Source organism: Phaethon aethereus (genome assembly GCF_964289735.1).
Source record: "Phaethon aethereus genome assembly, chromosome: 6".
In the NCBI taxonomy this organism is placed as follows: Eukaryota; Metazoa; Chordata; class Aves; order Phaethontiformes; family Phaethontidae; genus Phaethon; species Phaethon aethereus.
The window spans coordinates 30,705,421-30,726,887 of NC_138580.1; the positions used below are offsets into that span (position 1 = coordinate 30,705,421).

The following is a 21,467-nucleotide window of genomic DNA, read 5'->3' on the forward strand; positions in this document are numbered from 1 at the left end:
GTTGCTGGAACCAACAGTGTCTCTGCCTGAAAGTAGAAAGCAAATGCTGGTAACACTTGAATAGTCAATACAACAATCCCTGTAATAAGATTTCATCCAACAGCTGTTTGGAAGCCCTGAATTCTCTGCAAAATAGAAGCTTCCTTTTAAAATTTATTTTAAAATATATGAAACTTACTTCCTGCCCTAAACACAAGACTACAACAAAGACCAGATTTGGCAGAAGCTCTGAACAACCCAGTCTAAATTTGAAGTCAGCCCTGCTCTGAGCAGAAAACGGGGCTAGATGACCTCAAAAGGTCCCCAAATTCTCCCATTTGTTTCAAACATCTTCCATGTTCAGATCTTTGCTTCTCCCCTTTTTTTGTAGGTGGGAAGAGTCACTTATTACAACTCTCACTGGAGAGAGCACAGTGGTTCACACACATTCCTTGATCTGCAGTCCAAGGGCTCATTCTTCTCTGGCTGGAGCAGGGAGGTGTTCCTCTGTTACAAGCCTGCCACCCCAGCTGAAGCTGTGGAATATCCATCCACTCCCACTCATATCTTGCTACAAGACTGTGTTTCACATTTGGCGTAGGAAAACCCTAAAGCCTCCCTTGTAAGTGTCAACTAAAATGTAATAGCACTCAGTCTAAACAGGCTCCACACAAGCAACTCAATCTTACTGAAGTTTAACAGAGACTGATCACTCTTCCACTATGCCAACTTCTCCCATGTAGCCTGGGCAGTTCTTTTCTGCCTGTGGAAGGTTATAAATATAAGAAGGTGCTTCAGTGCCTTCTGCCCAAATGGGCAGGTAGGTTTTAAACTTTTGTTTAGAGCAGCTGGAAGCTACATGAGGGAGCACAAGAAAAAAATCAGGGAAGTGGAGTAGGGACAGAACCTCTGAATCTGAAGCCTTTGAAGCATGTGGGAGGACAGCTCAGCAGATAAACCACAGAGGGTATCAGCACGTGGGGGCACAGAGGAGAGACTGCTGCATTTTTATGTTCAGTGGCAGACAGAAAAAATAAATCCCCAAGCCCAGATGCCCAGTTAGGAAACGAAGTTTGATAGAACCCAGGAATCCCAAATTGTGTCCTGTCACAAGTTAGAGCCTGTGCAAAAAAAAGGTCAGATCAGTTTTTCCTGTATTCAAACTTACTCTCCCATAGCTCAATAACTGTTCTTCACATTCCTTCTCTCCTTGTATGAAATCCTGTGTTGTGACACCCTCTTCACTTAAGCTGCTACCAAAAAGGTTCAGCTCTCAGCCAGTTAACTATACACAAAAATTATATAACTTCATATTAAATCAGACTTTAAATTAATTTAGCTAAAAGCTACTTCAAAATCCTATCTAGATGTTTTAATCAACTAAATTTAGTGGAATAACTTCAGTTAAACTGATTCCTGCCTAAACTAACTAAGCCTATATAATCCAGGTTCAAACTGAATTATGACAGGTCAGAATTTAGTTCAGAATTTCAACTGAGTTAAAAAAATCACTGCTTTAAGAGAACAGGGCCAAGTTGTGTGTACACCAGATGTACATAGTAATTACATCAGCAAATCAAACTGAAGCGAGATCCAGCACAAATTCCTCCATCTACCTTTAAAATAGTTTTCAAGTCTGTGTTGCTGCCATTCTTGAAAAGCTTTTTTCACTCCAAAGATTTCCTGCTTGAGTTTGGAATACCCTCAAGACTCCTAATGTGTGCTCCATTTACTAGGTGCCCGTAACCTCTCTTCCCACGCTCTATACTGAGGGCGTGCTGCACTGGCCTTCTCTCTTAGCACTACAATGAAAGGAAATACTGCCTGCTCATCCACTGCTCAGCTTGCTGCTACAGAGTTTTTAGAACCCTCTACAACTTCATGCATTTTACACACGATTTATAAAACACCATGGTAAAAAAACAGAGTCCTAAAGCAAAGGAGGAAAACGAGCAAACAATCCTTATTCCAGTAAAACACGATGATGCTAAACACCCAGCACTAACACACACAGGGCCCAGGAGTTACCTGCCCCCCAGTTTTGCTGCAGCTTCACCCTAACATTTACAGCTAGACCTAGCAGGACATTAGCAGGCAGAAGAGACACACAGAAAAGTGATGGAACAGCGTCTCTAATATATATTTTGTGATATACCCTCAGAGAAGAAAAATTACATATAATAAGAAATAAAGATTATCAAATTACTATTTTTCCCTTTTAAGTTTTATTGATTAATCTTTTAGTCTGGCAGCGCCCTAAAGAATAAACGGAAAAACACGGAGCACAGGGGAACGCCGAGGCTCAGCCCACTGCCCCACAAGCAAGCGTAGTATTCAGCTCCGGCCCCGCGGGCAGCCCGGAGGCCGATGCACAGTACCGGAAGGAAGGAGTGGCATTTAGACTCCGGACTCGGCAGCTGAAGCCTTCCTTCGTTCCGTTTCCAGTTCAGTACCCCCCTTCTCACCTCTTACGTGAATGCCGACCCCGTCCCCTCTCCCGGCAGCTACTTTGGGGCAGCGCTCAGCGCTTCCCGGTTTGCTTCCCGGCCAGCCGCGAGCCCGCGGTGGGTGCCTAAGTGCTGAGTCACGACGCCGGGCCTCCCTGCAGAGTGGGCGGGTCGCGGAGCCTTGCGCGCCGCCGAAGCCGGGAACGGGCGCGCTGCCAGCCCGCGGCCGTGCAGGAAGGAGGCGGCATCCCCAGTAGCGGGGGCAGGAGCTAGGGGCACCTCCGCCGAGCGCGACAACCCTGCCACTGGGCGGGCGGCCTCCCACGAAGCGCGGCGACGCCTCGCGGGGATCGGCGGAGCGCCGGGAAGCGGCCGCGCGTGGCCGCCCTTCCCCTCCTGCCCAGCCCGGGCCGGGGTCCTCCCAGCACTCGGCCTCGGGGCTTGCGAACCTCCTACCCGTCCCCCCAGGCGAGGAACTTCGCTACACAGTGAGAAAAAAGCAACCGACGACGCTTCCAGGACGGAATACAAGAAGTGACCAGTAACTCATTCCGCTTTTGCTGGCAAGCCCTTTTAAAGCAGGCTATATCGCTAAAAAGCCCCAAACATTTCTGGCAGATTTTTTTTTTCCACTGACAAGAAGCTTGAGAGTCATGCCTGTGGGAGAGGGCTTCAGTGCCATTTTTATGCGGGTCCGTCCGCTCCACGCCCCTGCTGGAGCAAGGGGAGGAGGAAGGTGAGTAGGCCCTGCCCAGGGCAGGTTCCTCGAGGCTTCCAGCCGCTCCGGTAACAGCCGTATCCCCCTAAACCCTCGGGTCAGTGGAGCCAGAAGGGGAAGAGTCTCCTCGCTCATGCCGAAGAGCTGTTGTCCAACACACAAACCATGGCCGAGATTGCCCTCGAAACTAAAAGGCTCACTGTCAGCTCATTTCTATAGAGCTACAGAACTTCACAGCCAAATTTAACAAGTCATAGAGGTCTACAAGGTGAGTCAACCAAGAATTTCAAGAGTTAATCTATGGTCTAGATGGAGATGGGGACAATCAGTCTGACTTTCTTCAGAAAATCAGCTTGAAACCCAGCATTTATAATTTAGCAGTAATAGTAATTTAGTAGTAACAGCACCAATTTTGCTAAACCATGAGGCAATTTTAGTATTGGCACCGATTCAAATCACATTTCTTATGATGTTTCTACAAAACACTGAAAATATACTCTCAGAGTAACATAAATTTTAAATACGGCATATACAGAAAGGCACAGTCCACAAAATCAGAATTCCTAAAAGACTTGCCATGTCTTATTGATTCTAATACAGAAGCTGAAAAGGACATTCTCCAGAAGAGCCACAGAAAAGCTGTCAAATAATTCAGTACAGGAGATACAGGTTAAATGGAACTTAGTCAGATACACAGCAGATCATCCACACAGATGGCAGCTGCTTCTCAGCAACATCATCCTGCATGTCAGAAATGTAAAGCTCTGGATATCTGAAAAGAATTCTCAGAAACTGCCATAAGCTTCTCTGACTCAGGTATCTGTAACAGGAGTCACTGTTACTTCAGACATACAGCATGCTCCACCTACAACTGTTATCACCATCACTTCGTCTTGAACATAGCTTCTTTTCTGGATAATGAGTTGGCAACAATTCTAAGACCCAAGTATATAACAGTACAAAGTAAACTGGATTTATGGCTTAATCATGTCAATGTAGGTGGCTGAGAAAAATCACGCAACTTCAGTCTGGTGCAAAACACCACAGAATCTCCTGCCTCATGGGTACATCTTCTGAGCCACTGACAGGAATCATCTATATTCTGCCAATTCTCTTTTCCCTCTTCCATATATACAGCACACATAAGTACAAGAAATTTCTACTTCCGTTATCAGAAAGGAGTGGCTTGCTTTATCTTGTTCAACAGCAGGTTCTGAAAACGAGACATTTTGGCAGTCTGTGACCACAAAATTTCACCAGCACATCACTTTTTATGTTCCTGTGCTAACACCCTAAACTCATGATGTATCCAGAATTAATCATTTTCCCCCTTTTCTTTTGACTACTGAATGGAAGTTTGGTATCAGCCAACCACTCTAGCTGCAATACATGTACAACTTGATGCAACCCACACCCTGCAGCCAGTCACTTCCCAGACTCAAATTTTAGATGCACGCTACAGCAAGAACAGACAGTCCCTATCATGTGCACAGAGGGACACAAAAAGCTGTGGGAGAAGTGACAGACAACTGGCATCACAATATTCCTGCACATGAATAAATACTGACTTCAGTGCTACTTTTCACTCTGCAATGAATAGAGGGAATCAACCTACCCAAACACCAGTCTTGGAAGAGGTGTCAAGGCAATAAAACTGCTTAGATGAATGATTACAGAACGAGTACTGCTATAGTTTAAGAATCTACTGAGGGTCAAGACATCAGTGTAGAAAATCAGCATCTGACATCCATGAATGTTGCACAATACATGACATGTCCACAAAATTCTTTGGTCATTATAGCGCTGTGATCACTTCGGACCCAAGCAGCCAGACACAAAGAGACTCCCTTTTTTATGGCAAGGTTTATTTACAGGAGCCTCTACAGTTTTCAAAACAGTGTTTCTTCATCATTTCTTAAGAAAGGGGACATGGACTTTACTTACTGTGTCATGCACTAAGGTGAAAAACATGTACACTTCATAACCCCCAAACCTACATTGTCACAAAACTATCAAACAGGATACATTCTATTGCTAATATTTTAAGTAAATAGTTGTATTTAGCATCACTCAAAAAAACCCAAACCAATCAACCCACAAAAACCCACCACGTTAGATCCTGTAAGGATAGCCACTATTATTCTTACTTCCTTTCTCCCTTTTCTCCTGTTTCTTCTCCTTCCAATATTGATGTTGTATTTCTCCTCCAAATCTTCTTTTCCCTATTTGTTCTTCTCTCGGTTCTCCCTACCATTCCCCTTCTTGTTCCTGCTTGAAATTTCCGTATTTCTTTCCCTCATCTCTCTGCCTCCTCTTGGTTCCATTCTCCCTGCTTTTGGTTGTCTATAAGGCATCAGAAGTACTCATCACATGCAAAAGCTAGTAAGGGAAATGGGGAAAAAGTGAAGTTAGTTTGTGACAGAAATTGCACTTATTAACATCACATAGATACATATGGTAACTAGGAATCACATCTGATTTCTACAGCCACAGAAAATGTATCTGTTTCAATATTTATTTCATTTACCAGTCACTACAGGAAATAACTTCCAAGATCCCAAATCTGTCATTTTAGAATCTTTCTCTTACTCCATGAAGCATGAGCAAGGTAGGGTTTCAAAATTACATTCGTGCTTTATTTTAAGACAGTTATTAAATATTCAGGGTTAGAAATGAATGCTATTTTTATTACCTATCACATATAATCCAGACCCTTCCGTTGATGCAATGCACTAAGTTCTCTACTTGACTGTGTGCAATAGGTATGAATGTAACTTTAAGACACAACGTATTTTTATTTTATAGTTTAAGAACAGGACCAGTTCAATAGGCCCTTTCAAGAAAACAGTAAACTGAAAGGTAGACCTGACCCCTCTCCCTGCCCACTATGATGCATTTATTTCCACATATACAATATCATTAAATTGATTTTAGTATTTTTACTTTAATGCTCAGACAAGCTTCTAGAGAATGTCTGAATTTTGCAAAATATTATCTTCTATTCTTCTCCTATGCTTGTGCCTACATAAAATTACAGTAACACAAATAACACATGTATCCAAAGTTTAACATAAAATTTTGGGTTGCATTTCCCAATTCAAAGCTATTAAGAAGTTTCCATATACTTTTTTTAAAGATGACACTATAGCTTATGAAGTGGAAAGAGAAAAGTACGGAACGCATAGGTGTGCAATACAGGTGAATTATTTTTCTACATTATGCAAAAATTTCTTCTCATCACAACTGTGTATGTAACTCTAGAGATAACATGCAAATAAAACTGAATACAAAAGTAAAAAAAGATAACGAGTGAAGATTTAATCACGCTGATATAAAATGTACTTTATATATTAAAGATATATTAATATAAATAAATATATATTTTAATCTTAACATTTTATATGGATACAGACTATAAGGCAAAACTTGTTCAGTGGGTTTCTACTCTTGATATAGTCTTAACAATCCTCATCAATCAGCAGTTTAGGAACCTCTTAAGCCAGGAAGAGTCTGGGTCTACATCACGTAACAAGGAAGGACTCCTGAGCACTTTTTAGACTTCAAAATCTCATCTTTGCCAAATGAAAGCGATTTCTACTTTCAGTTATAGAATCTGCTTCAAAACTTGTATGAAGCCTGGTTTAAAAAAAGTTAATAAACATTATCTCAAGTCAACACTTTAGTACAACATAACACTGAGGAATAAAAAAGTCACTGCTACCAGAGCAAATTTACTGGCCAAGCCCTCCTATTTATTATCAATATACTAATGTATACTGATAGTATACAGTGTATAGTATCAATAGGCTAGCTCCCTGTTAGACTTGCCCTACAATGAAAAGCATTGTTGGTGAAGTTATATATGCAAGCACACTTGCTTTTTGCTCAAATCAAATGCAGCTACAGTAGCAAAAAAACCTTTTTGCAGTGTATTTGCTCAAGGAATTAGCACAACCACCTGTACTAGCATAAACCCCTTTCCTTTCTGCTTGCATGAAACACATGCCAGAAGGATGTATGGTGTAACTACACCAGAAACCAAGCAAGGCACACCAAGGCCTTGAATTTCTTTCCTGGACAGCGGAGTGTATTAGGAGTATGGAAAGTTTAAAAGTGGCCTACTTTAGGAGGGAAGAGAATGCTGTAAGTTCAGTGACAAATTTCAATACAACTCATCCAAGTTACACTGTCGCAGGTTAACTGAATTCCTCATGTTAGGCATCTGCTACTGGAGAAAAATTTCTGTATTTACGACAATTTTCACTCATGTCTTTTTTCAGAAGAACAAGGGCAACTTGAAAAAAAAATAATCCATTAATAGACATACCCTTTTTCATAAGCAAAAGCAGTGACGGTGGGGTGTTTAATTTAATTCACTCTTAAGAGCCAGTGGCTGCTGCATGATATTTAGGTTCAAATATGACTAAGTGTACTTCTAAAACTATGCCTGGTACAAGTGTGAATCATGTTTCAGCTTCTACAAAACATCTGCCAAGATCCCACATTTTTTTAACTGTGTGGTAGATTACTGTAAAGCCCTGCCACATGCAGACTCATTTTTGCTTCAGCTGAAAACAGCCCAAAATATGGCAGACTGACTCATTTATTAACATATAGACCTTGTGTGCTGTGGACAATACTGATGATACAGGGTTCTGGGTGAATCACAACCTCTAATGCAGCAGGCAGAGGGAATTCAAATTATTTAGAAGACCCTCTCTCTCCTCCTCCTGTTTTGCTAGTCTGTGGAGGAATGCAAGACAGAACTTGTTAATAAAGAACTGGCATTGCTGGGTAGGGCATTCTTTCCTGACACACTTTCCATTATTAGGTGCTGGGGAAAGTACCCCATTAATTTCAGTGGTTTGCAGTGGCTTGTATTTGTTTTAAGCATCAACAGAAGAACCTCGATCAGCGCGCTGCTAATAGGTATGCTAAAAACAACCAATGAAACAATAGAACCACAAAGCCCTGGAAAAGCCCAACAGCTATACAGTTTAGAGCTCCTTCCACCCTGTTTACCTGTTGTATGTGGTTGTAAGATCTGTTGCAGTGCTATATGATGCTGCCATTCTCATCCAAGCTTTTAGAGCCTTTTGTATTAAAATATAAAATCTGGTGCCTTAACACACGAAAATGCTTCTAAATCTCTGGGTTTGGAAGCAATAGGCACTTTAGATATACCTGCAATAACAATGCATAAAGTAAAAGTATGTGTGAAACTGGATCATAGTAAGTGTTTCTCATTAGCCACTTCAGACATGTCCTTTCCAACAGCTGCTAAGTTGGAGAAAGAAAAAGTTTCTTCCTCAGTGTGTGCTGGAGCAGAAGTGAGTATTGTTGGCTTGCGTCAGTGGTCTTATTCCATTCATAGACTCTTCTGTTCAGTTCCGTATGGATATCTAATATAGAGAGTTTCCTGCAGCAATAAAAGTAAAAGCTTTCTATTAGAGAATGAAGCAACACACCATTTAAGAATCCACAAGAGAGAAGACGACTTTAGACTCAAAAAGGAGAAAGTTGCAAATTTCAGTCATTATTGCAGAGGTTACACCAAGGCTGAATATGCATTTTTGAGACAATCTGTTATAACCCAAATCACTGCTGTGATACTGGTTATGCCAACATGATGATCTGTGATTTCATTACAAGGTTTTAGGGTTTGTAAAAAGGTACTAAATGTTAGCCACACAACTACCTTGAAAAACAGTTGCTAGCTCCGGGGTAAATCAGTTGTGCAAAGAAAACCTTTGTTGGCAAGTTATATATACAAAGATACCTGATTTTTGCTCAGATTCTTTTGATAATCTCTTTAGATAAACTAAAGTTTTCTGATAGTTTAAATTCAAGATTACAAATTGGCAATCTAGTGGCTCCCCAAGTGGAGGGTTAATTAGATGTAAAGAAATGACAAAATCCTTCCCTCTCAACTGCCTTTTCTCTGAACTTAGGCACTGACTTTATCTTTGCAAGCAGAGCCCTTCTTAACGATAAAAGGCAATCCTCAGTTTGACTGAAGCCTGGTGTATGCCTTGTAACTTGGAGAAGGAAGATCTCCAATCTTGTCTAAAGCACTGACATACACTACCCACTACATTACTTCCCCTCTCTGCAAGCCCCAGTGCCATGACACACTTTAGTTTTACTCTCCAGAGTTAGAAACTTCACTCCTACTTTAGGCTACCTTCCTGTGCCATTGTTCCAGGATCAGGTATACTTGTCTTTTAACCTATGGCACAGCATGAAGACACTTTTCAGGACCAGATGGGATGAAACTTAAGGTTTCTCTTTCTCTAGGACAGCAGGCTGTCATAGGAAAAGGGTAGTTTTTTCCTCCTTTTTAAATTTACCTTTTATAAGGATTGCGGAGTAGCTCAGTCAGACAACACAGATAATAGGAGGATGAACTTGGAGATTTTTCTAGTGTAGACACATCCACTTTGCACTGACTCCAAAAGATGTCTGCTACTTGGGGGATAGTGACTTTCCAAGGGTTATTTGCATTACCAGTGATTTTCTCATCATTCCCATCTACTTCCAACAGACTAGTACATTCTTGCTCATTTTCTGGCACAATGTAGCTCTGAATAAAAAAAAGCTTTGGTTTTCCTAGGAGTCCAGGACATGAGTCTGCTGTGAAGTATTTCTTTATTTGTTCCAAAGGGAATCCAGAAAAGGTATGGTCTGTACAGAAGATGCTCTGAGGGCTGCCACGGCTGATCAATATACAAATAAAGCTGTCACAATTTCTGTGCTTCTGCAACCTTGCAACTTCAAGCAATGTTTGATTCATGGTGTTCATATTTAAATATCTGTGACAATAAACTTCATAGCCTAAGCCTCTGAAGGTCTCTTCCAACATATCTGAAAAAAGCAAGATGTAATTAAATCACAGCACATCAAGGCTCAATCTCAACTATCTCGAATTACAGTATTTACAGTATTTCACTATTGGAAATAAGACAGTAATTAAAAAAAATCAGGCATACTTCAAGTTCATCACAGTACATTACATACTTATACTGCTATATGCATGTTGTCTCTGAGTTACGTACTTCATGATAGCAAAGACACTGTTTCTTGGAACATGATCTGTTCCAAATTCCACACACTTGCATGCTTTTGTTTAGAACCAGTATCCCAAGTTCCAAGGACTTAAAATATCAGGCAAGAGAAAACATTAGAAAATACTTCACACAGAACATTCTTGAAGTGGTAAGGAGTGATCTGGATAGCATGGGAAGTCTGTTTCACATTTTAACTTGTCAAAATTGCTCTGAATGGTTATAATAGGTATACAGAACTGCATAGGAAACACAGAGTTTCCCTTTCATCAGTCAAAAAGGAACCTGCTGCAGCCATTTATGCTTCCTATTACATAAAATGGACTTTAAAGTGATGAGTTCCAGGTGGAGAATGGACACTGGAGTCTTAACTGTGACAGAATGGCATTTTCAGGGGGAAAAAAAAAGCTGAACAATGAAGCCTTTTGAATGTGTTAGAAATTGAAACTGCAGATAGCCAAAAATCAAGATTTAACTCTACTGTATTTGAGTTAACCTATGCTGCAGGAAAATGTGCTATGCTCTGAATAACTACTTTGGTTGTTTATTAATATAGGACTGAAACCAGATATATGGTGGTTAAAACCACAGGGATTTTTTAAGTGTTCAGAGAACCACGAGTTACCACTAATGACTCATACCTGTAGCATTGTACCTTTAGTATAAACCACATATACATTGCCCATGCATAGCTTCTGATATGACAGGAAGTATCAAGTACCATGTTTATGTAAAATGCCTTACAGACACAGGAAGCTAGACTGTTCCTCGACTTCAAAAGTTTAACAATCCCTAATTAGCAGAGGCTATTTCAGAGGTAACTGGCAGGAAAGCAGGATATTACTACCACACTGCTCTCCTCAAAAAGCCCATAGTGAAAACAAGGAGCAGAACTTGTAACTTTTCTCAGCAAAATACAGGGCTGATACGAAGTCTATAGTATAGCAAGGTGGTAAACAGGAACTATAGAGTTTCATTCCAGTTGTGTTGGTTTGATTAAATTAAACTTTACAGACTTTTAATTGGAAATGGAAAGGAAAATCCTCTCTATTTCAGCCATTAAAACCTGCTCTCAAAATTCAGATGGAAGACTCAGTATCAATATCGTTTAGCAAGTTACATACTCGATGAAGCACTTCGTCCATTAGAGGGCAGCAGTACATAAGCAAAACGAGAGTTTGAACAACGAGTGCTCTTTTCCTATAATTTACTTACCTCAGCGGCACGTACACATACACGCAAAGATACAAAACTTGTCATCACCTTAGACCATACACACGCTCTAAGTGTCACCATTAAAAAAAATTAAACCCAAACTTAGAGCTGATACCTTAGTTAATAATTAATCATAAATTATACATGGTAAGCTTTGGATATAGCGATTTTACTTTAAGGCAAGACAAAACACAGCATTATATGCTGCAACCTGAGATCAGAAAACATCTGTTTCTTCAACAGTAATCATCTCCCAACAAAACCTCCACTGACTTTAGAGCATTTCCACTCTACATAAAAAATTACCCTTTTCTCCTCTTGATTGTTTACAATGGTAAGGATTGGCTTCCAAATGGAAAAGTCAAAAGCAGCTGTTGCCAAAACAGCAATACTATTTACAAAACAGCAAGGTGCATTTCAGTTTGAATTTTAGCAGCATCTGATGAATCCACATTGTTTACACTGGTCATTTTCAATTGTTGTAATCCTTGATCCTACAGTATCTATTATTTGTTCATCTTCCTCAGAGTACATCTTGAGATAGCTACAGACTCTAATGCACGCCACAGATACAAATCCTGATGTTCTCCCTGACATCTTCTCTTTGGTATTTTCAGACTTCAGAAGTAGCGTGGCACAACAACTCTATAGAGTAATGAATGCCTTTCTAACAAACTCCTTTAAACAATGCTGTATTTCCTGCCTTTCCTGAATCTCATTAGCACAGTAATGTATTTCAGTGAAAGTCTTGCTTTCTATCATGTTAAAATGCTGATAATGCACTGGTGACATTAAACATCTGAGAAATATACATGATGTAATTGCTTCCGCATCCAATGCAGACATGCATTAAGACTGAGGCACAGTAAGACTTGCTTTGGTTGGTTTTGGCACAACAGCGTCACAGCCATGATCTGCAGGTGGATCTGACATGCCAGATGCTAAACACGTAATCTATTTTAGGGGGCCTACAAGAAAGATGGGGACAGACTGTTTAGCAGGGCCTGTTGCAATAGAACAAGGGGTAATGGTTTTAAACTAAAAGAGGGTAGATTTAGACTAGATATATGGAAGAAATTTTTCATTATGAAGGTGGTGAAACACTAGAACAGGTTGCCCAGAGAGGTGGTAGATGTCCCATCCCTGGAAACATTCAAGGTCAGGTTGGATGAGGCTCTGAGCTAGCTGATCTAGTTGATGTTGTCCCTGCTTACTGCAAGGGGGTTGGACTAGATGGCCTTTAAAGGTCCCTTCCAACCCAAAGATTCTACGATTCTATGATTCTATTCTTGTCCTTTCTAGTCAGCAGACTTCCTCTATCACATTTGCACTTTCTGTTCTTGAACAAGTACTGAAATGACCATATGAGGTCATGAAGACCACATGCATTGATTTCTTTTTTTCTTTTGTGCATATCTTTGTATTTAGCAGCAATTACTATGACAAAGGGGCCTGCACAGCATATTGCCTGTGCAAATGATCTCTGCCTTCTAAGGAAGAGTAGGTTGAAATTTATGTATCTATGACTATGAACTGACATAGCAGTTCCTTCTTTACTTCCCATTTTCTCCACTGTATGTGCCTTACTGCTTTTCTATTTACTGTTTCATTTAAAAAGCTCAGATGTAGCACAGTAAAACACCCTTGTTCAAGAAATCAGATCAGCACATGCTCATATCCCATTAGAGACAATGAAATTTAAAGTGGGTGGGGTTTTTTTGTAAAGAATGCTATTTTCACACCTCATGTTTTCTTTAGATCTCCACACTGAAATTTCTCTAGCAATCGTTTTTGCATTTGCTTTTAAGAAATAGAACTCCAAGTAATTATATTGGTACTGGAGCAGATAATCATGCTACCTTCCAGATTAAGGCTGCATAATAAGTTTCTTGGATCAAAAGGGTCATTTGTTCTCTAAAGCTACCATGAAAAAAGGTAAGAACAGGAAAGCAAAGCAGACAACAGAACAGAGCAGAATGTTTGATCCCAAGAGTCAAGTCTTTCAGTCCTTGGCAGGCTGTCTTTGTTTTGTTTTCCTCTTGGGGCAAAGTCAGCATTCCCCCCACCCCCAAATAGAAGCGAAGAAGTGCTTTAGATTGAACAATTTAATCTCTACATCCAGCAACTGCATCCTTGTTGTTGGGGTGTGGGGTTTTTTGTGGTTTTTTTTTTTTGGTTTTTTTAAAGTTATTTTCCTTAGGCCAGACGTCATTGATGAACTTGGTAGGACAGACCAAAATGAGATCCCAAGGATGCTTCCCAGTTGCATGTAACTGTGTCAAGTGCCTTCCTTGTCACTCTTCTCCATGCATGGCAGAATTATTTTTCAGTTCCAGTTCCTGTTACCCTAATGGCAAACTAAATGTCTTATAATTTTATATCGTTTACCTAAAATACTATTGTGAAACGAACATCAAAATTTTTCTTTTTGTAAAAAAGTACTCTTTTTTTACAGAGGACTCTGCATCCACTGCTCTTCAACAACTACATCAACAACTCTAAGTTGGTCCATCTGCTGGACCATTAGTTATGCAAAAGATGAAAGATATGCCCACAAACCCCCTTCTTCCCCTACATGTCCTAGCCTATTACAGAACTGACTGCAACTACTCTTAATTTTTATTTTTAGCCTCATATATTCCAGTGATTAGAGAGTGGTGGGTTTTTTTGCTTCTGCAAGAACCTAATTTTCAGATTCTACAAAGGCTATCAGGAAAATCCCACATTTTAACCGTGGCACTGACTACCTTGAATTCTACGTGCAATCTGTGTTGGTTTTTGGGGTGGTTTTTTTTTTTTGGCTGGTTGGTTGTTTTTTAGTTTGGGTTGGTTTTTTTAACTAAACCAATATGGAAGGAAAAAGAATTCCTTTCCCTATAAAGCTATGGTGATGGTTTCAGTTAAACTGTGCAAGATGTAACAGAAGTCTACGTGCATTATTAATAAAGGACCACATGCCTTCAGCTATTCAAAATCTCTGGTATCCAATATGATTACATTTCAAATCTGCAACAGCTTTGGTTTCGGTTTTGTTAACTGTTGGGAAATACTATCTTTACCAATAATCTGTTGTATGACTGTAGCTTAACTATTCCGTTTGTCTCTGAAGATCCTTTTTTTCCCCTCCCAAAATTCAGTCGATCCCTTTGTAAGTTCTTTCATTCAGAGATTATGTGCAAACAAACCAACACTGTTTGCAATAGTTACGACAGTTGGCTTTAACCTCAGGTTGGGCCCTCCAACTCTGCTTTAGAAAACTTACTAGAATTGGTAGGACTGACTAGGGCAGTATTACCCTAGCCTGGCTGGTGAATGTACATCATATTCTTTACACTAAATTGTTTTAATTATCCAAGATTAACAAGATAAGGAACTTCGAATTCCAGAGACTTACCTGTGTCATTGCCAATGCAGTCTATTATCAGGCATATTCCTAAAGGTCGACTTTGCATTCTGTACTGATCATCAAACACCTGAGGAACATGAGGGACAAATACTAAGTTAACATGCCACTTTCTCAACTTACAGATGTGATTCCTTTCCCAAATTTAACCACCTCAGATCTATTTAATTACATTCTGTTGTTTTTCCATAGAGTGCCTAGCAGAAACCTATCTACTGGGATGTAGCATGTCTTATCTACAACAAAAACAAAAAATCATGAGACATGGACTAATCATTTTTTTTCCACCTATTTCTAGTACAGGCTTATAATTTTTTGCATCCTTGTGTTATGTAACCTTACTACCATAATGATCCTTAAACAAAGACTAAGACTGTACCAGCAATGAGAGAAACAAGTTTGAGACTGAACCTTAACTCTGGACAGATCCTCAAAAGTAAAAAAAAACCAAACCCAAACAAACAAAAATTAAACAAAAAAGTCCCAAACCTGTATAGGAGGAGGGGCTTTATAAAGACCTGGACTATGACAGCAATGATCCTTCTATAGTACTTCCAAATTAATTTCCTTAAGTGTAACTGCTATTGAGATGTTAGGAGCTATAAGCTTCATATTGTCAACACAATAAATGTAGATAATTTTTGTTTTCTTCACGTATGCAAACAGGCATTGCTCATCAGAACCGCATTTCTTTCTTTATTTAGTGGAACAACCTCCTTGTTCCTATATAACCTGTAACGACTATCACAATTCCTCTCCCCTTTAAAAAGACTATTATCAATTTGCTATAGGTAACTCCCTGGCTCCTGGCCTACAGGAGAGCTAGTGAAAACAGCAGTAGTCCATTCTTATCGTTAATACCCAAAGCATGTCTGTCTTCTACCCGGAGAGCAAGGGATGGGGAGCGAATAAAGAACAAAATTTACTGCATGCAAAGAAGCCCTTCCATTTCCAATGCAGATGGTAAGTGGTCTGACTTCCAACAGATTTTGACTTAGCCTCCACCAATAAATATGCAAGTTCTGTGCGTGCATCATATCTCCATGTATTTTGCACATTGCTGCTTCCATTTTGTATTAAAACTATGAACTGCTTTTGCAGAATATACAACCTGTTTATGGCTGAGGAGGTTATGGATGTACACATCCTTCTGTTTTCACGCAATTAAAGGAAATATCAAAATGAAACACAAAAACATTAAGGTATTTACCTTAGTTTTCTTTGTTATATTTATATGCATACGTATGCACAAGCACATACCTTATGTGACGCTGGTCCCGATTCCTGAATGGACATGTGGACTGGTTCTGTTGCAGTTAAAACACAAAGAAGTAATCTCAGCATGTACGTACCAGTGACATTTCTTTGGCACCAAATCAGTTAAAGAGGAACTTATCTAGTTCAGCCAAGTTCTCACTCATCTAGACCTCCTAAGTTTCTATGTATGCTACTGAAGTTAAAAAAAAAATTAACCTCTAAAATGTTATTTAGATTGCATTCTACATTGCTTGTGACTAGACTAAACAACCAACCGCTCCTACACTAAGAGAATTCAGCCAACCACTCTGTTCAAAATCACCGTACCTGAGAATTATTTTGGGTTTCCAGAAAGAACACAACACACTTGGTAAGAACCTGGTATTCACTGGACAACTTCCTGGCTGGCCTGGTGGAGAGCTGACAAAAAAACTTCCTACTCAACATTTAATGGACACAGCTGTACTACATGGCCTTCCAGAGCTGGCTAGTCAACCTATTCCATGATTTTATTAATAAGCTATTTATTGTGTTAAAACATTGTGACAGTGGAAGCCCAAAACAATTTTACTGAAGTTTTGAAGTCTGGTGGCACAAGCAAAGCAAATACAAGAGCAGACAATAAGGCAAAGCTCAGTTTTCAGAGGTACCAAATACTCTGTGCTCCTGGTGATATCAACTGGATTAGACATAAACGCAAGTATCAAACAACCGTTCTTTTGATACAATGAAATGCATCATTTGGCTCCAAGATTATCAAAACTCAGATAAAATGCTCTTACCCAGAATAAGACCTTGTCCATTTTGTGGTCTTCCTTTGTTCATATTCTGGATCTAAAATGAAGAAAAAGGTGTATTTTCCCTCTTTCCTTCAAGAGTTAATAATCATGTGATCCAAAATATAAGAAAATATTATTTTTCTTCCTCAAAAAAAGGATTACGTTTTTTAATTCACATCTATTGGTTAATCAGAATTACAAAATAGCAAGTAAAAAACCCCTACCAAAATCATAAACAAAAAACAACCCTAAAACACTTCCCCTCAGAAAAAAATTACCAATTTGCCATGAACGGCAAAGAAAAGCTTAATCCCTAAAATAGTAACACAAACAAAAAAACTCTGAAGATGTAAATTTTGTTTCTTATAGAGCAGGAGAGAGGAACTTTCACTGAATTAGAAAGGAAATTGTAACAATATTATCATAATATGGAAAGTCAATGCAAACTCCTTCCCATTAGTAGTCTGGAAAACAAAGCTGCTGTGGCTTTGTTAGTAAAGACAAATTGCATCTCTGGTGTCTTGTATGTAAGCTTTATACATACATATTTACTGAATACATGACAGCAATAGTGTGAAATTCATTTAGCAAGGCTAAAGACTTTAATTGAGGTCATACTATTACAATATCAGACCTAACCCAAATATAAAGAATACTGCATACAACAGCATTTGATGACTTGACATACTGAGGTATCTTGGTTAAAATGAGTTTAAAACAGAACACAAAAAAATCCTGAAAAGCCATAACCTTCAGCTTCCGAAGTTAAAAAGCTACTTTCTCTGCAAGTCGATAAGTACAAAGAAGAATAGTATGTTTTGCAAAGAACAGTCAAAGCAAAACTTTTCACACCCCAGAATAGTAGAAAAAAAACTTTCAAGATACAGATTTTTATATGCCCAACTAATAGGGGGACAAAAATAAAATCACAGAAGCTCTTTAAAGGGGATCTTTCTCAGTCAGAAGATTTAAATCAAACCCTAAACCCAGCAAATAACAGGAATAAGAGAAATAAACCAAGTAATATTTTAGTTATTAGCAATTTTTCAGTCTTTGGGCTCTGCAAAAATTAATCCCCTTTCAATGTCTGGCAATATTTAGAAATAAAGGATCTGTCTGATTTATTGTATACTTACCCCTGAATTATAAGGAGGATCAATCAGACTGAGATTAGGGAGAGATGCCTGAAGTGCATTTACATATACTGGCTGAGAATGAACGGAGGACATTAAAGCTGAAAATTTAACAGAAACACACCATGATATATCAACTGTTTTAAAAGTCTAAATCTGTGAAGCATGCAAATACTCTGACTTGTAACTCATAATTTTATCTTCAGTAAGAGCACATCTGATCCTTGCTATCAAGGCCGACCAGTGCAAAAATAGCATCTTACCTTCGTGTTTGTACTTCTGAATCTTCCTAATCAGGTCTATCCTGTGAATATTTCGAAAACAATTTTCTATCAAATCCAGTTGATTAGGAGCCACCAAATTTAGTTTCTCCAGGTCAATCACAAGAGCTAGAAAACTCTAGAACAGCAACAGAAAACCAAACTGTCATATCAGCAACTTATTCTTCATCAGTAAGTAACAAAGCAACCCATAAAATAGCCCATATATTCAAGATTAGGGACATTGCTTTCTGAAATACTAAAAAAAAAGACCCAAAAGATATAAGAATTCTTGGTATTATCATAGGAGTAATTAAAACTAGGAAATGATATTCTTAAAAACAAATAAAAGTTTTTGAGGAAGCAGTTTTGCACTTCCTTGTTGCTACTAGGCCAGCCACTTGGAATGTCACCTCACATGCAACAAAGCAAGAGGCAAGAAAAGCTCTGGGGAATTTGCAGGGCCCCTCTCCTTTGGCTAAAGGGAAAAAGAAAAAGAAATTAATGGAAGAAGACAGAAATCTTCAGTCTTCTATGCATAGTGATCAAGTTTTCTGAAGTCTCTAATGAATCTCTGCTTTCCCAGAGCATTTAAAACAAATATGCACAATTCAAATGTACAGAGAAAGACATAATTGAGATAAAGCTGTTCTTTTGTAAGTGAAGTACAGCAGAAACATAAAAAGTGACCCTGTAATTCAATATACATTTCATATGATTATTGATTCGAGATCCTTCATATATGAACTTTCAGATCAGTAATACTGCAGAAAGATTTTTTTCTTTTTAATGGCTTCTGCCTGTGAGGTTCACGCTAACACCATTCACTACAGCAAGACTTCACTGTTCCCTCCTACTGTTTCTCATGCTTCTTTCCTTGAATTAAAAAACAATTAAATAGAAGCCACTACTCCTTCTCCACTTCCTGACTTCTGTCTACTCCTGCCTCACTACCCCTTGCAGTACTGCCTCCCCTCCTTTGCTGTCTAGCTACTTCCTTTTTACTTTAATCTCTCATTGCTCCAGAGATGACCAGCAGAAAGACATTACCTTATCTTTTGCCATTTTCATACGAGGTGCATAATCTCTGAGTAGAAAACCAAGAGAACTCACTTCTTCTTTTTCCAGATTCTCATTAATCTCTACCATTAGTACCCTGAAATAAAGTTGAGACATTTCTAAAGGATTAGCTTTCAGCAAGATACCACCCCTGCCCAACTACCCAACTTCTCCCATGTTCCAGTTTTAATGTACCATTCCCAATTAAACAACACAAAAAAAGCCTACCCTGCTCCAAGATCCAATTACAAAATACCTACTCTTGCTCATCAGCACCTGTGTTACTCAGACTGACTGTGTAATACCCACTGCTAGGGAAACAGAAGTCTCCTTAATATTTCAATAGAGATAAGTAAGACAATGAGCCAACAGAAGACATCTTTAACATTTTTACCTAGTAGTTACAGGGTTTTTATTTCAGTGAGAAGTTAACACAGGAAAATCTTCTTATGAATACATACATTTTTTTATGAAGTCTCTCAAAGAAAATAACTGGAGCTTCTTAATCTAAGCATCTTAAAACTACAGAGTAAAAAGTAGTTAGAGACAGGTCTCCTGACAAAAGCTATACCACAAGGCTATGTGCCCAAAGCAAACTATAAAAGAAAGTATCTGTAATTAATGATGGTACTCTAAAGTGTCATTTCTATCTGTTCATCTAGAACTGTACAAACATCACTGGTTTTATTAACATACACAAACTCCTGGAAGATAAGACGCTTCTAATGCCATGACTTGTAAGAAGCTACTAAGGCTTGTTTTAGGGACTAAACTTGACATATTCTTTTCACTGTAACTCTAGATATGACGCCCTTTTCTGCTTTTCTTTTACCTTCAAGACATATTTAAAAAGAAACAAAAAACAACCATCCACCTCCACCCCCCAAAAAAAACCACCAAACAACCAAAACCAACCCTTACATGTTTTGAACAAAACAGAGTAGCCATGAAACCTGAAATGGATCTATTACCTGTAATCAGGGACAAGTCTGAGACTCCTGGCAAGGTCAGCTTCCACTGTTGCTTTCTCAGTCTTCAAGATCCTCCTCAGCAAGTCAAACCTCTTAACTCTGTACAACAGCTCAGACAAGCCAAGAAAAGACAATTTCTCCCTTTCATTCAAAGCCACCAAGAGCTCTCTAAGGTCGGCAGTGGCCAAGTCAGGAGCAAGGTCTCGGCATAGGAAAACCATCATCTCTTCTTCTTCTTTATCCAATTCTTGTTCAATCTGGTGAATAAGAACAGCTGGCACTTGGCACCTGGTCATCACTTTGTCACTGTCCCTTTAAAATTGCCAGCCTACTGTTTTTTAAACAGGAAGCCAAGGTGACATGAAGCCCATGTCTGCCACAGCACTTCTCTGGTGTTCATTCTTAACTAGATGCATTTTTACATAAGCAGTTCTGTGGGAGAGAATTAAAAGGTACTAAATCAGTGATCTGCTGCACAAGTTCACAGTTAACTCTCCTATCTATTTCACTTACAGCTGAAACACCAACATAGTCTACACAGACCTCCTGTTCTCAAGGGGTTGTCCCAGCTGTTCATTACAGAACAAAAAGTACTTGGTAGGTCATACTAATCAGAAAAATACTGAAGTTCTTATAAAGTAAAATTACCTTAACACAAGTCTGTAAATTCCATAGGAAGTGAAACAAAAGTCATCAGCTCGCTCATGAGTGATATTACAAGCCTTTCTGGAAGTAAGAGTTAAGTTCCACAGCAATTTAAGTCTAAAGCTCTGACCTCTTCCCAGCAACCCTGCATGCCCCTGCTCACCAGCACCTTTTCCCCCCTAAAAGTCTCAAGGCTTTTTTCAGGAAGAGTTTTGGAAGCTAGGAGGTAGTGTAACCACACACTGTAGACACAAGAATTAACACCCCCCCCCCTTTATAAAACCACTGCTATTAGGCATGCACTTTGCCTTAAATGAAGCCAAAATAAAGGAAGTAATAATAAAATAATATGTAATATTTTAAAACATTCATTATTTATAAATTCAGGAATGTGTTGATTTTCTTACTTATTAGCATCATTTAAAGTGATTCCAATCTGAATGAGTTACTGGGGTTTTAAGGATTCTCCACACATACAATTCATGCTCAAAAGATCAAAGAACCACACAAAAAGAATTCCAACCTTAAGTATGCAAA

The 21,467-nt window shown here is 39.0% G+C and overlaps 1 protein-coding gene across 1 annotated transcript; it reads right to left on the reverse strand.

The window, feature by feature from the left end:
• Nucleotides 1–8,424: 8,424 nt before the first annotated feature.
• On the reverse strand, nt 8,425–20,596 carry CFLAR (CASP8 and FADD like apoptosis regulator; the record flags this gene model as incomplete). Its single annotated transcript, XM_082001571.1, has 9 exons — nt 20,286–20,596; nt 19,306–19,411; nt 18,259–18,394; nt 17,999–18,096; nt 16,866–16,917; nt 16,087–16,133; nt 14,818–14,893; nt 9,495–10,008; nt 8,425–8,563 (listed from the first exon to the last, which is right to left on the reverse strand). Exons 1-9 carry the CDS (start codon nt 20,579–20,581, stop codon nt 8,425–8,427), a joined length of 1,464 nt encoding a protein of 487 aa, XP_081857697.1. The 5' UTR covers nt 20,582–20,596.
• Nucleotides 20,597–21,467: the final 871 nt, after the last annotated feature.